This window comes from Acomys russatus, chromosome 5 (genome assembly GCF_903995435.1).
Source record: "Acomys russatus chromosome 5, mAcoRus1.1, whole genome shotgun sequence".
NCBI classification, from domain to species: domain Eukaryota; kingdom Metazoa; phylum Chordata; class Mammalia; order Rodentia; family Muridae; genus Acomys; species Acomys russatus.
The window spans coordinates 61,864,277-61,878,941 of record NC_067141.1 but is presented as its reverse complement, the minus strand read 5'-3'; the positions used below and the strand labels follow the sequence as shown (position 1 = coordinate 61,878,941).

General features: G+C 38.7%; 2 protein-coding genes across 9 annotated transcripts in view; one reads left to right on the top strand and one right to left on the bottom strand.

The window, feature by feature from the left end:
- The window catches only part of Hpse2 (heparanase 2 (inactive)), a 686,746-nt gene that overhangs the window by 436,987 nt on the left and 235,094 nt on the right, over positions 1-14,665 (top strand). The window lies entirely within an intron of this gene.
- LOC127189604 (40S ribosomal protein S28-like) lies at positions 13,935-14,220 on the bottom strand. Its single transcript, XM_051146599.1, has one exon. The coding sequence runs from the start codon at positions 14,196-14,198 to the stop codon at positions 13,989-13,991; it is 210 nt and encodes a 69-aa protein (XP_051002556.1). The 5' UTR covers positions 14,199-14,220; the 3' UTR covers positions 13,935-13,988.

Below are 14,665 nucleotides of genomic sequence, written 5' to 3'. Positions count from 1 at the left end.
TTTCAGTGAGATGGCCTTATAAGGATTTCTGATTTACGTTCCATGGTAGTTTGGCATGTTGATTACTTCTAAAAATATTTATTGGCCATTTGTATTTTTTTTTCTTTTTCTTTTTAACTTAAAAAAATTTTAGAACTCTATTCAGTTCTAAAATCTGTTTGCCGAATGAATCATTTGTTTCCTTGGTTATCTGGTTTTGAGTTTTTGTAAATTCTAGATATTAAGCATCTGTCAGATGTATAGATGGCAAAGATTCTCTCCAAGTCTGTAGGCTGCCTCTTCATTGATCCAGAATTTTCTTTGCAATTTAGAAGCCTTTTAAATTGATGAGACCCTATGTATCAATTTTCAGCCCTGTTTCACCATTAATTGGAGTTCTATTTAGAAATTCTACATGTAGCTGTCTAGTTTTCCCAGTTTCATTTCTGTGCTTTTAGTATTTCTGTAAAAAGTCAGATTACTGTTAATAAGTTTTCCATGCCCCAGTGCATAAGTTCCTTCCCATGTTCATACGAGCAACTTAATAAATCTCAATGGGTCACACACAGAGAAAGACATGAAAGTGAGGAGGAGGACTTGTTGGGAAGAGGGATTTCAGTTCTAGAGAAAGGAGGATCAGAGTGAGTAGCCAGAAATGGAAATAAGTAAAAGTTCATTGCATACATTTATGAAATAGTTAGATGCTGTCTTACTTGTCTTTAATTTTTAGATAATATATAACTTATCCCTTTCCTCCTTCTAAATATGCTCATATGCTCCTCCTTACTGTCTTTCAAGTTCATTACCTCTTTTTTTTCACTAAGTGTTATACATATATATTATTGTTATGCATATATATATATGTCTAATGCTCCTAAATATTGCCTGTATAATGTTAGTTGTATGTATCTTTTCAGGGCTATTGGTGTTGAAAAGCCAATTGGTGTTTCTTCCTAGGGGAGACAGTTTCCTTGATCTCAGCATCTCTTAGTTGCTTGTAGTTCTTAAGTGGGATTGAGATCTCATGGGATTTTCCGTGTCCACTTTCCATTTCTATTGATGTTATCCTTGTTCAAGTTATATTTGGCCAGTCATGTCGGTGTGACTTATAGGTGCAGACTCTGACATCACTAGGAGACACAATCTGACAGCAAACTCCCTGATCTGGGTCTTAACAGTCTGCTTCCTCTTCCACAATGTTCCCTGAGCTTTAAGTGCAAGAATTTTCTGTAGATGTATTCACTGGGATAGGGGCTTCACAGTTCTGCATTTTGATTGACTATAGTTTTCTATAGTGGTATCTATGTTTTGCAAAGAGAGGTTTCCTTGGTAAGGGGTTATCTGTGTGTATAAGGACAAATGTTTAGGTTGTTGTTTACTAAAGTAGTGGTTGTAGATTCTTCTCCAATATTCGTGACTTAAGTAACACTTGGTAGTTAAATTAGCTTCGTTTCCAGTATCAGAGATGGTTTCCTTCTTGTTGAGTGGGTCTTAAGTTCAATTAGAGAACCGTTGGTTACGACCAAGGCAGTCATGCCATTACTGCATCCTTAAAGTTATCATGCAATGTTGGGTAGGACAGTTAGTTGACTCTCTCTTGGAAATTTGCATGGCACCTTCTGGTACCATGAAAACTAATCCTCAAGGAAGTTTCAGGTCACTGAAACTTCTTTAAAGATGTGATTAGAATTCATCAGTGAATTTTTTCCAATCCTTGAGGGTTTTTTTTCCCAGGGTTGGAGGGGGACTATCATAGCTTCAGTTGTCTTAGATATATTTGAATCAATTAATTCTATTTGACTAAGTTTTTGTATGTAATAAGCATCTGAAATTTTATCCACTTCTAGATTTTCTAATTTTTTAATCATCAAGAAATTCCTTTATTTTTCCATATATATATCTATCTACTGGGGAAAGTTTCAGTTTAGTAGTATATATCTCTGTTTCTGTCTCTGTCTGTATGTCTCTCTCTCCTCCTCTCCCTCTCTCTCTCTCTCTCTCTCTCTCTCCCACTCTCCCTTCTTCCTTTCCTCCATTCTTCCCCTTGTCTCCATTCTTTTCTGTCTCCCTTCTTTCACTTCCATACTCCTTCCTTCACTTCATCCTTCACTTCCTCTCATTCTCTCTTCCCTCCCTCCCTCCTTTTTTCTTTCCTCCACAAATTTTAATTCAGACATATTGAAACTTTGAGAAAAGCTGAAAGTTCACATTTTGCCATATATTCTTTCTTTATACCTATACTTTTGCTAAATACTAAATGTATCTCTTATCAATAAGAGTATTATTTTCAATAACCACAATACCACGACTATACTTAATGTATAAAGTGAGAACATGGCCACTCCAAGGTATGATTGAGGGGACAGATTTATTGTAGATATGAGAAGGAGTACAGAAGAGACCCTTGGAAGAGTCCAGAACATGGCCAGTAGAGTGGACTTGGCTGTGTGGTAGGGGAGAGCAAGAGAATGAGACAAAGAGAGTGTGAACCAAGGAGATCAAAAGAGGAAGACAAAAAAAGAGGGCCAAGTGAGCACATGGCTGAAATGGCAGGCTTAGTAGGAAGCTGGGGAAAGGGAAGCCCATGAGCTAGAGATGTTTATGGTAAGGGGCAGGATTCCAGCATAGACTCTGTTATAGATATTGCATGCTGAGACAGCCCGGGGGCAGCATGTGCTTTTAGCATGCTAACAGGCACCACAGTTAGCCATTTGTCCTGGATATCTTTTGAACTTGACACTTAACAAATATATAATATATTGATTGATTGCCACTTAATATACAGCTGGTGTTGTATGCTTTCCTATTTAGTACAGTGATTCCAATGGTAGCTATCCCACCTTCTACATTGTCAATTCTAGATTACCCAAAAACTCCTGCTCACATTTAGTTTTCTTGCCTCTTTAGTTTTCTTTAAATCTACCACAGTTTTCCCCAATCATAGTTTGTCTTTCGTGACATTCTCATTTTAAATGTATGTTTAAGAATACAGTTCAGTTTTCTTATAGAATATCACAAAATATGAATTTGTAGGGTTGTTTTCTTATGGTTAGATTCTATTTAAATGTTTGGCAGGGATTCTACATAGGGGACTGTGTGGCCAAGCTTCAGTATGGAGAAGGTCTGAAGAATGCTAAGAAGTGAGCATGGTAACTCTTTTGGTAAAGAATTTAGTGGATTGAATCAGAGTAATAGCAGTAAGAACCTGAGGCCCAATCAGAGAAAGATTTTAGAAGCTGGCCTCTGACCAGCTCTGGTTGTGGTAGATGATACACAGGGAGGAGCCTGTACTAACTCCATGATTACTAAGAAATGGCTGAATTCAGAGACTTAGAAGAAAAATATACTTATTGTGTTGGCTTCTAAGATTATGTTTTACATATATAGTTTTACATTCACATGAGACATTTAGATAAAGCTAGTTGATATGGTAGATGTGGATTTTGGACCAGCTCTAGGCTCTCTATATTTTTCTGTGGATATAAAATATTAGCTAAAGGTAGAGAAGGTAAAGTCTTCGAGATGGATAAGGCTGGACAGATACTGTGTTCAATGAAAAGAGATGGGTGCAAAAGCCTCTTAGTTAAGACCCGTGTTCTTTCCTTGTAGTTGCTTGTTAATTTCCCAGAATTTTAAATTCTGAAGTTGTTCCATTAACTTGTTCCTTAGACATCAACTAAACCACATATGTGTTTGCCCTGACTAGACCATAGCACCGGTGGCACTGACCTCCCAGTCACATTTTCAGTGATCCATGTTTCAGCCAGGTAAATATGAGGTGGATCCAAGGGTAAGAAGCATACCTTGATTAAGATGGGACTGTCAACCTACCCACACTGTTATTTGGGTCAGCCCCAGAATGTGTGGAAGCATGTTATGCAAATCAACCAAACCAAATAAAGATGATCATAAATCACACACATGTATGACTCCACAGTCTGGATAGCAATTCTGCAATGGAACAGCTCCAGACTGGCTCAGCAGAAGACAGTGAAAGGAAGAATGTTCTCACAACTCTGTGGAATAATTTGACTTTAACAAATATTGGTGCTGTGTTTCTGCTGATAGCAATCAGCACATGGAGAAAGGAGTTGAGATTCAGTTGTTCTCCCTACTCCTCAAAAGATTCTTTGTACTTTCTCCACAGGTGGAAGCTTGAGCCACCATTGGTGCTAGAGAGTCGTGACACTTGAGAATTCCTTTATCCCCAACCCTCCAATTTCTAATATGTTTAGAATCATGTTCGATGAACATCTACAACGAAGCAATGTAAGAAAGGGGAAAGGCCCAAATACTTCTTGTAGGGAAAGGCAAGACTGAGCCCAGTGGAAAAGGCAAGTGTTTGGCTGCCAATATCTATTACTTAACAACTGACATTTTCCAGATCTCACTTCAGGGAAGGCAACACCTGATTTCACTTAAAGTTGCAGCATCTGCAATGATGCTTTTCTCTGGCCAGGCTAAAGCCCCACCCACCGGCACCATGATGAGCAAAAGAAAAGAAGATGCAATTAGCTGTGAATGGGGGTTGGGTGAGTTGAGAACCCAAGAGTCATCACCAGAATTCTGATCTGATTGTACAGATGGCTTCCTTAGAAGTTTCTCCCACATGTGCAACACCAGCAAACACATACAAGTGCCAAGAGGCAAAAACAAGACTGGCAGGATGATTTTTACATTCTGTGACTGGTTTTGGTGGTAGTGATTGTTCTAAGAGTTGTGCCTCTGCAGCCCCTGCTTTCCCCAATCACAATCACGGATGGACATGTGGAGCAGATAAAAACATTTCTCTCAAACGTTAGGCTTGCCAAAGAGAACTAGTAAAAGATGATCAGAGCACTAATGTTGAATTATGTGGTCTCTCATTTACAGCTCTTGGGCTCTGATCCAAAATGTCCAATGATGATGCCCACAGAAAGAAAGAACACACAACTGAACACTGTTCAGAATTTCAGTTTTCAAACAATAATTCTCATACTCAGCACTACTAATAACAGTTTCTCTCTAGAGTTTAAATATGAATGATTGTGGCCATGTTCAAGGCATGAACTTATAGTGATTCTTATCATACTTATAGTGATTCTTATTAGTCAACAAATGATAGACATCTAATTTTAATTAAGCATGATGCTGGAGCTCTAATTGTTATATACTTCTATATTTGTTCATTCTAAAATAAGGATCATGATTATACTTCACTTCTCCCGATGCCACTGTCCATTCAGACCGTGTTTAAGTATCCCTTCCACTGTCTGAGTAATCTGCTTTCCCCAACTTAATAACCTGAGTAGATGGCCACAGACTTTTCTGGGGGTGAATTGTGATAATATATTATCCTACAATTTTCTCCTAAAGATCTGACCATTCTTCACTTAAAGGACTCACTATGTGAAAACACGCTCCACACCAGGAACTAGGCAGTAATGAGAGCGTTTTGTTTTTTTTTTTGTTTGTTTGTTTTTTTTTTTAGGGCAGCTGTCTTCCTGACCCCACTGACATATTTTTTTTTGTTTTACTTTTGTATTTTTTGCGGGGGGGGGGTAGCCATTTAGTAACACCCATATTTCTGTTTGTATATTTGCTTCTCGGTATGTCATGGTTTGCTGTTTTTACTAGTCTCTGATTGCAAGCTCAGCTGGTATCCCTTTAACCTTGTTAAGAACTTGGCCATTAGAAAGTAAGCATCATCACATGGGTCTGTTGCCTTGCCTACCCCCTTCCCAAATCATCTTCATGGTTTTGACAAGACTAAACTTTGCCTGTACATAAAAGTTATCATTAGTGTTCTTAGTGATTTGTTGCTCCTCTCACCAGCCTTGGTGAATAGGTCAAATAAGTTTTGAATATGGAATGTGCCCTCACTGGCTTATGCATTAAATACTTCATCTTGAGCTTGTGGGACTGGTTAAGGAGAGTGTGAAAACTTGAGAAGGTGAGAGCTGCCTAGAGAGAGTAAGTCTCAAGAAGTGTGACTTGGATGGTCTTGGTCCCTTCTCTTTTTTTCCACTATGAGGTAAACAGTTTCCTTCTTTCACTGCTTCTTCTACCATTACATGATGCCTTGCATTAATTGAGTCTAGAACTGTGGATTGAAGTCTCTCTAATCATGACTCAAAATAAAAATTTTTTAAATCCTCCATTTAAGATGTTCATGCAAAGCATTCGGTTACAGTTGTCCACATGTAACTACTACAATGTATTTCAGTTTCCCCTGTCACACAACCCTCAGACAGTCTTCCAGCCTTATTATAGCCATTCTATCAGGGCCACTTTTCTAAGCCCCTCACACCTCCCTCTAATCTGTTAGTGCAACTGGGAACACTTCTATTTTGCTCACAGTGGTCATAACTCTTCCTGGACTTCTAAACATGACAGTAGCAATAATTTTGCCCCATCTCCAGTGATCCTTGCCAGGATAGTAAATCTCATGTCCCAAAAAGTAATCCAGAATCCAGAAGGATGTCCTGGGATCCTGGTAATTCCCACAATTCTTTGGCTGCATACTATTTTTATTTATTTAATTGGGCTAAATAAATTTATTGAACTCTAATTCTAATGGAGTTATTTGGCCATTGGCCAGGACACTAGTTGGGACAACTACTTGGGGTTATCAATGCTTTTGAATGGGAGGAGCATCTTGGGCATTTTTTAACAGTGTGGGTGGTACCTCTTACCAGGGATGGCTGAGCTGCTTTGAAAACATTTGGTTTTCAATGTGGCATTTACTTCAAATGCTCATCCAACCAGAGGCTCTAACCCATATTTTAGAGTTTTGGGTTGTTCTAACAAGCTCTTGGCAGCTTAACAGAGAAGACTTGATTCAGCATTCAAACACTCTGAAGACCTGTAGCTATCAAGATCTCTATGTTTTTGTTTAGCTGTATTTATTCTCTTATCACATGTGCTTAGTTACTTATTTACTGCAGCACAGCTTACTGCTTTTCTTCAGGATCTCAATTCAGTTTTGTATAACTTAAATCCTTGTTCTCTATGCAGACATTTCTTCTAATATATTTTAAAAACCCGAATTATTGAAACTATATCCCTCTACCCAGATGGGTGTTTTCTCAAATCACCACCACTGACATCTTTAGCTAATAAACTGAATTATCAATGCATGTTGCCTATCCCATTCAAGATGGCCTTCCGTTTCTCTCCTAGCTGGTATGCTAGCCAGTTGGAAACTCTGATCTCACTACCTGCTTTCTCAGACCATTTTCACTCTCTTTTGCAATGGTTTAGTTTTCCTAAGCAGGAGGCACCAGGATAGAATTATATGTGCCAGAGCTTGATTGGTGGCAATGGAGAACGGATGGTGAAGAAAGGCATCAGACCAGCTTAATGCCTGTGTGTAGAGAGAGAAATGGAGGATCAGGAGGAGAGACTATAGCGTATTCCCAAGAAAGGTACTGCCAGAACCCTAAGGTGTCTTCAAGCCAAAATTCTCTGTAGAAATAGTCTTGCAACGTATTGGGATGAAATTACCTCAGCACCACTAGTGTTAATGCTCAGCTACTGAGTAAAGATCAGCTCCTGGAATGTGTGAGCTCAGTATGAACAGAGTAATAAGGGAAGATGAACAGCATTAGGAATGGTCAGTCAGTCATGCTGTCTGTAGATTTGAATGGTACATTATCAGGGCTACATATGTGTACACACATATACACAGGATCACAGTTATACCTAGAGGTCAGATTCCACCATGCTATTACTATTATATTTTTAAAGTTTTGAAATTATAATTAAAATATAACTACATCCCTTCATTCTCTTCAATCCTAACTGTGCTTGGTGCCCCCTACTCCCTCTCAAATTGATGGTCAATTTTTGAAAATTACTGCTACACATGTATTTATACATGTGTATAAATTTATAAATACAATCTGCTGAGCCCATTTAGTGTTGCTCATGTGTATATGATATCAGGGCCGATCACATGGAATTGGATAGCCAAGTAGGAGTCTCTTCCCCGAGAGAGACTAGTTCTCCATTTCTCAGCAATCCTTGGTTGCCTAAAGTTCTTTTCTAGGGCTAGTGCTCCATGAGGCTTCCCCCCCCATTATAGCATGTCTATTTGTGTTGTCATCATTCAGGCCCTATTTAGGCAATCATAATGTTAAAGTAACGTGGGTTTTGCTCCCGTGTCACTTCTAGGAGACACAATCTCACAGCAGACTCCCTTGTCCTCCTCTGCCCCTTTTCCCACATTGTTCCCAGAGTTTTAGGTGTAGAATTTCTTTTGTAGATGTGTATACAATGTAGTGTCCACTACCCATAGTTTCCTTTGCTATAATTTGTGAATATGAGCCCATCTGTGACATAGCAGTGACCTACTGTGTCCAAGGAAACACATGATTAGAGACAATCTAATGGCTCTGGCACCTATGCACACAACAGTGGATGTGTGATGTCCACTATGTGGCTACTCCAACCACGAGAAAGTGGCACTTGTCAAGTAACGGATTTTTGTTAGTGATTACTAAGGTTAACTCTGTTGGTGGAAAGAGCCTCCATCATTAGCAGACCAGGTGGTAAAATAGGTTCACACAGTACATGAGGCAGAGTAGCTTGGAGAAGCAGAGTGCCCTATGCTATGGTGTTTATAGCCAGTCTCAAAAGCAGTGTTTCTAGATGATATGTAGATGCATATGTGGCAGGGATGTGGTACAAGCTCTGTGTCATGACAGAATCAAGCCCCCACTTATAACACTATTTATTTTGTTAAAGTCTTCTCAGCTTTGGTCCTGAAAGGAAGGATTTCCTCAGGTTGGCTCCTATGAGCATTTGATGTACCTCCATCAAGCTTAATCACTTCTTTAAATTTTATCACCACACAATCTCCTAGGTACATCTTACATATTCTCTAGCCTTGCCCTGGAATCCATTTCTACAAGAAACTCAAGCATGTTTTGTTAAAAAATGGTAATTATAAACCAAGATTTTGGTGTTAGGAATGTTTGTTTATGCTAGAAATCCATTGTTTCTAAAATTATTCTTACCTTTGTGTACATACCATAAATTATGTGTATATATTAAGAAATTATATATGGAGAGATGCCTAGACATATTTGTGTATGCATTTATATAAATATATACACACATATGTGTGTGTGTTGAATATTTACATTTTAATAGATGTTACAAAATATTTTCTAGAATTGCTATTCACATTTTTAGAAACATGTTTTAGGAGGACATTTCTTAAGAATAATATTAGCCTCTTCACTAATGTCAGGGTCTCTTGTTATTTCCTCCTGCCTTCATTTAGATGGGTTCCGAATGGGATCCAAAGACCTTCTCTACCAACTTACACTCCGTTTTCCCTTTAATCTAGTTAAAATGATTAATGCAACAATTACTCTCCAGTCCTGAGTCTTCTGATAGTACTATAATATTTTATTCACAGACATTTTCAGAATCTCATTCTCCTCCAACAGCTTTAGTTAAACTGTAGGCATTTATGCTGATTTCTTTATATCCTAGTTAGGATTTCATTGCCCTGTCTAACCTGGAGATGTTAAGCTCTCAGTTTGGAGTTATCATCACTCTTTCAAAATGGCTATGGCCTCCTCTTAGGCAGTTTTCACACTTCTCTCTCTTAATTGCTACAATTAAATGCCCACTGTTGGTTTTGAACTGATGCACATCTCTAAATTCCAAAAGGCAGAGTCTGTTCAGAGTGTGCCTCACTGAGTTTTCTTTGACAGTTTCCCCATTTTCTTGCTTATTTTTTTCTTTTTAAAGTTTCTACCAGATGACTGCCTAGGACTCAGCAGTATCATTCACTCTGAATTGAAACTTAAAACAATGAGTCTATTTTTTAAAGCATTTAACAGTGTGCAGCAAGAGACATGACCTGAAGGAAGTGACCAGTGAGCCATGATGACTGAGGTTGGATAGCTGGATACAAACAATAAATGACATTGAATGGTTCAAAATAACACCTGTTAGTCAGGCATTTAGTAAGGTTTTTTATGTACCAGATACTGAATTGATGCTTCAGTCTGCCTTGAGAGAGAAAGACAGAACTGAACAATAAGCCTGATTAGCTAATTGCTATAATAGGGAAAGATAAAGAGCCAAGACAGAACAGAGATGCAATGTCTCTACTTGGCAAGTCAGAAGTTCCCACACAGAAAACCATTGATCTTTCTATGAAGAGAAAAGAAATGAGGAGAAAGGACATACCAGACAGTCAACAAGCCTGTAATAATATGGAGACATGAGAAAACACAGCTTATCTAAGAATGGTGGGGAGTTCTGACATAGTATACAGATTTCATTAGACTCCAGTATCTGAAAACTCTTTAGGCCAAATCCTACCCCTTTAGTCCCTTCCTTCCTTTGTCCCTTCATTCCTTCCTTCCTTTGTTCCTTCCTTCCTCCTCCTTCCCTCTCCTTCCTCTCCTCTCTCTTTCTTTCTCTTTCTTTTGTGGGTGGTTATGGGACACCATGCAATAAAGTCAGGGAGCCATAAAAATGACTGAGACAACAGGATGTGGATCTAGGAAGATCCTCAACGTATGACACAGAAGCAGCAAGTCATCAAACAATATCATCCTGTCTATCTCCAGTGAGGTAGACAATCAAACATCAGTTCCTTACAGTCTCTTTCAACTTATATCAGTGATGTGGGGTGTGTGAGTGTGTGTGTGTGTGTGTGTGTGTGTGTGTGTGTGTGTATACATGTGTGTGTGTTCTGTTGTGTTTATGTGTGTCAGTGTTTATGTTTCTGTGTCTGTTTCTCTGTGTGTGTGTGTGTGTGTGTGTGTGTGAGTGTGTGTGAATGTCTGTCTTGTGTGTCTGTGTGCAGGCACTAGAGGTCTAAATGGTGTATCTTACTAAACTGCTGTCCACCTTATATTTTGAGACAGATCTTTCATTGAAGCTAGAACTCATTGATTCAGCTAACTGGCTGGCTAATAAGCCTGAGGAATTTTACCGTCCCTGTGTCCTTAGTGCTGGGATTACACATACACATAGCCTTGCCCAGAGTTTTGAGTGGGTGCTGGTGTTTCAAGCCCTCAGGCTTGCATGGCAAGCACTTTACTGACTAGGGCTTTCCCCAGTCCAGCACTAGTGTTTTTAAGATGCAAGTTGGATTGTGTTCAAGAGTCTAGTGTTTCCTGAGCCATTCAGGATGAAAACCAGTTTTCAATAGCAAGTAGGGCCCTTTGTTACCTGGTCCTGATGCATAGTAAGCTCAACTCACTATTCTCTCACTCATTCTGGGACAGCCATACCGGCCCCTCTCCTTCCCACATCTGTCATCTCATGTCATGTCCTTTCTTTTGCCCTTCCTGATGCTTTTGCATTGGAGTCCCTCTATGTATACCACTTGAGTTAATTCCCTGGCCTCTGTCACATCTCCACTTCGATGTTGCCTTCTCAGCCATGCCAATTCAAAGCAGCATACCAACTCGGGCCGCTTCTAGTTTCTTCCACTCTGTTACTTCTCCTACCCGCCACATTAAATACAAGTTCAAGAGCGCAAGGGCCTGTTTTGCTCATAGCTAGGAAGAAAGTGAGAGGAGGGCAGTTTCCTAGAACACAGTGTAGTGCATGCTGAACAAATGCCTCTAAATGAGTAATGTGTCCTATTCTATTTTGTTGCTTATTGACTTGTTCTTTGGTTTGCTCCTTAAGTGTAGAATCTCACTCAGAGAAATCATCAATCATTTGCATCTCACTTTGTATTTATTGATATGTATCTATCCATCCATCCCCAACGCAAAGATTGCAGAAGTAGTGTTTTGACAAAAAAAAAAAAAAAAAAAAAGGGTTTACATCTTGAATTTAAGGAAATCAACATCTCGTGCTTCTCTGTTTCATTTTTCTGTCGTCCTTTCATTACCATAGACTTCTACAAGTAAGTTGAGTCTGTTCTTTGCTCCCTCTTTTTTTTATTATTAATTTATTCTTGTTACATCTCAATGTTTATCCCATCCCTTGTATCCTCCCATTCCTCCCTCCCCCCCATTTTCCCATTATTCCCCTCCCCTATGACTGTTCCTGAGGGGGATTACCTCCCCCTGTATATTCTCATTGGATATCAAGTCTCTTCTTGGCTACCTGCTGTCCTTCCTCTGAGTGCCACCAGGTCTCCCCCTCCAGGGGACATGGTCAAATGTGAGGCACCAGAGTACGTGAGAAAGTCATATCACACTCTCCACTCAACTGTGGAGAATATTCTGACCATTGGCTAGATCTGGGAAGGGGTTTAAAATTTACCTCCTGTATTGTCCTTGGCTAGTGCCTTAGTTTGAGCGGGACCCCTGGGCCCAAATCTGCCTATCATATTGTTCTACTTGTAGATTTCTAGGACCCTCTGTATCCTTTTATTTTGCTATTCTCCCATGCGTCTCTCATTTAGAGTCCCAATAGGATGCCTTTCCCTCTGTCCCAGTTTCCTGGTAAGTAAAGGCTTTCGTGGGACATGCCCCTTGGGCTAGTATGCAGATATAAGTGAGTATATACCATTTGATTCTTTCTGCTTCTGGGTTAACTCACTCATTATGATCATTTCTAGCTCAATCTTATCTCTTTTGAGTTTTGCACCTTCAAGAATCCCTGTCCGATGAACTCAGTGACTCCCCACCACCTCCACCTTTTGCTGCTCTGTTTATTGTAGTTGTTATTAACAATTAGTTAATACATGGTACAACATTGCTTTGCACCTCTCTTTGTGGTGTTTAAAGACTGAACTTCCATTTTTTGTTTGTTTGGTTTTTGTTGTTGTCTGTTTTGCTTTTGATCTTTCTCTCCTTCCAGGTCTGCCACTCTCTTTTCTTTTGAAACTTGTATGTATTGTATGTAGACAAGTTTTTACAAAGTTGCCTTCAGCCGTCTTTCAATCATGTTCTTCAGAAGTCCCAAGAACTTTCAGAGCACTAACTCTCAGCATAGCATGGAAGATCCCCAAGCTGCTCAAGCTTACATCGCTCTAACTCCACTGCCTTTTCACTGGCCTATAAAGTGGTGCTCATTAGAATTTTATTCTTGTGAAATGCAGGGCACATCGAGGTACTAGTACACTCTGGTGTACAGAGTAGAAAGTCAGCTTTAAGTATCTGCTTATTTGGATGGATCCCAAGGAGAAAATATTCCAAAGAAGGTTATATTTTTAAAGAATCTACTAAATTCTCTGCACTCAAATGCATGTATCTCTCTAATGCACTTCAGAGTGCATTTCTTAAATTAGCGATAATTATTGTACATATGTCTCTCTTTGGTCTCTTCATTTTTATATGTTCATTTCATTACATACATTTTTATATAACAAAATATTTGGGTTGTAAGAATTCTTCAAGATGACCATAAGGCATAAGTTAATGCGTGTTAGATAGTTATCTTATTTGAAAGCTACAGTGAGATACAATGCTAGACTTGAAGGACTTCATTGAAGAAGCCAGAATTAAAATTGTCCTGAATAACATTTTTTAAACTTTTAACATCCCATCCTACTTCTTGACTTTTATCTCATTTATAAATTTTGAACTATTATTTCACAGTTCTTTATCTTGAATTGATCTTTTTGTAGATTTTTTTCCTTGCTTTGAACCATCAACTTATGAAATCACAGAGTAAAGTACTTTTGTGTTTGTTATATATTTACGTCATAGGCATGGGTCACTATTATGTAGACATAGTAAGTGCCAGAAAAAAGGCTAAGTAAAGCTAATCAATGTAGTTAAAATGGCTATCAGTCATTTATATTAAATTTCAATGCATTCTATTATGATTTTATTTAATGGACATTTTAGTTTTACAAATAAAACTAAAACTTATAAGCATCTGTCATTGTGTGGCTGACAAATTGTAAGTGTAATCTATTTGGATGAATGAATATTTTACATGAATATAATTAACCTTCTGAGTACATATTTTAAAGGGCTTCATAATGGACCTCTTCTGATTCTTTTTTTTTTTTTTTAATACAAATGCTTTATTTCACAGTTGCAGGTCATTCCATGGGTTAAGTGGTGGATATCTAGGACCCAGCAACAGGGTCAGCGCAACCTCCGAGCCTCTCTTTCTGACTCCAATAGGGTGAGCACATCACCCTCTCGAATGAGGCCTTTGACGTTTCGGATGATAGAGCAGCTGGTGTCATCCATAAATTCCACACGCACCTGCGTGCACTGTCCCTGCGAACCGGTCCTGCCCAGCACTTTGGTTACCCTAGCCAGCTTTATGGGCTGCACGCGGCTCGTGTCCATGATGGCGGCGATCTGGCGGAAAGCCATCTTCTGATTCTTTAATATTAAAACTACCAAAGGGACCTTTAATGTGTCAGGGAACTTTGAAATTAAATTATTTTATCTAAAACAAAGCAAGAAAGATAGTAGAATTGCTCATGTTGTAGGTGCAATCTGATAATTATTGCCAAGGGTCTTTTAAATGATGATGGTTTTCCTTTAAAATATTTTTAATCTGGCTAGTTTATTATCCTATTCTTTTATAGAGTTTCATCACAATGGATACTTTTTAAAAGATCTCAAGTTAAAACCAAAACAAACTTGAGTCTTTCTTTTTAAAAAATTCCTGTCAGTCTTTTTTATATTTGCCCCGAGAGGGAATGAAAGTCTCATCACAAGTTTCCAGTGAATGAACTCTATCGGGGTGTGGCTAAGTGCAAGGGCAGATTTCTTGTTCTTTAAAACTAAATCAAAATTTTTGGATGAAT

What these genes read in the sequence shown, in the direction of transcription:
- LOC127189604 (XM_051146599.1), bottom strand. Translation starts at nt 14,198, where the DNA reads ATGGACACGAGCCGCGTGCAGCCCATAAAGCTGGCTAGGGTAACCAAA.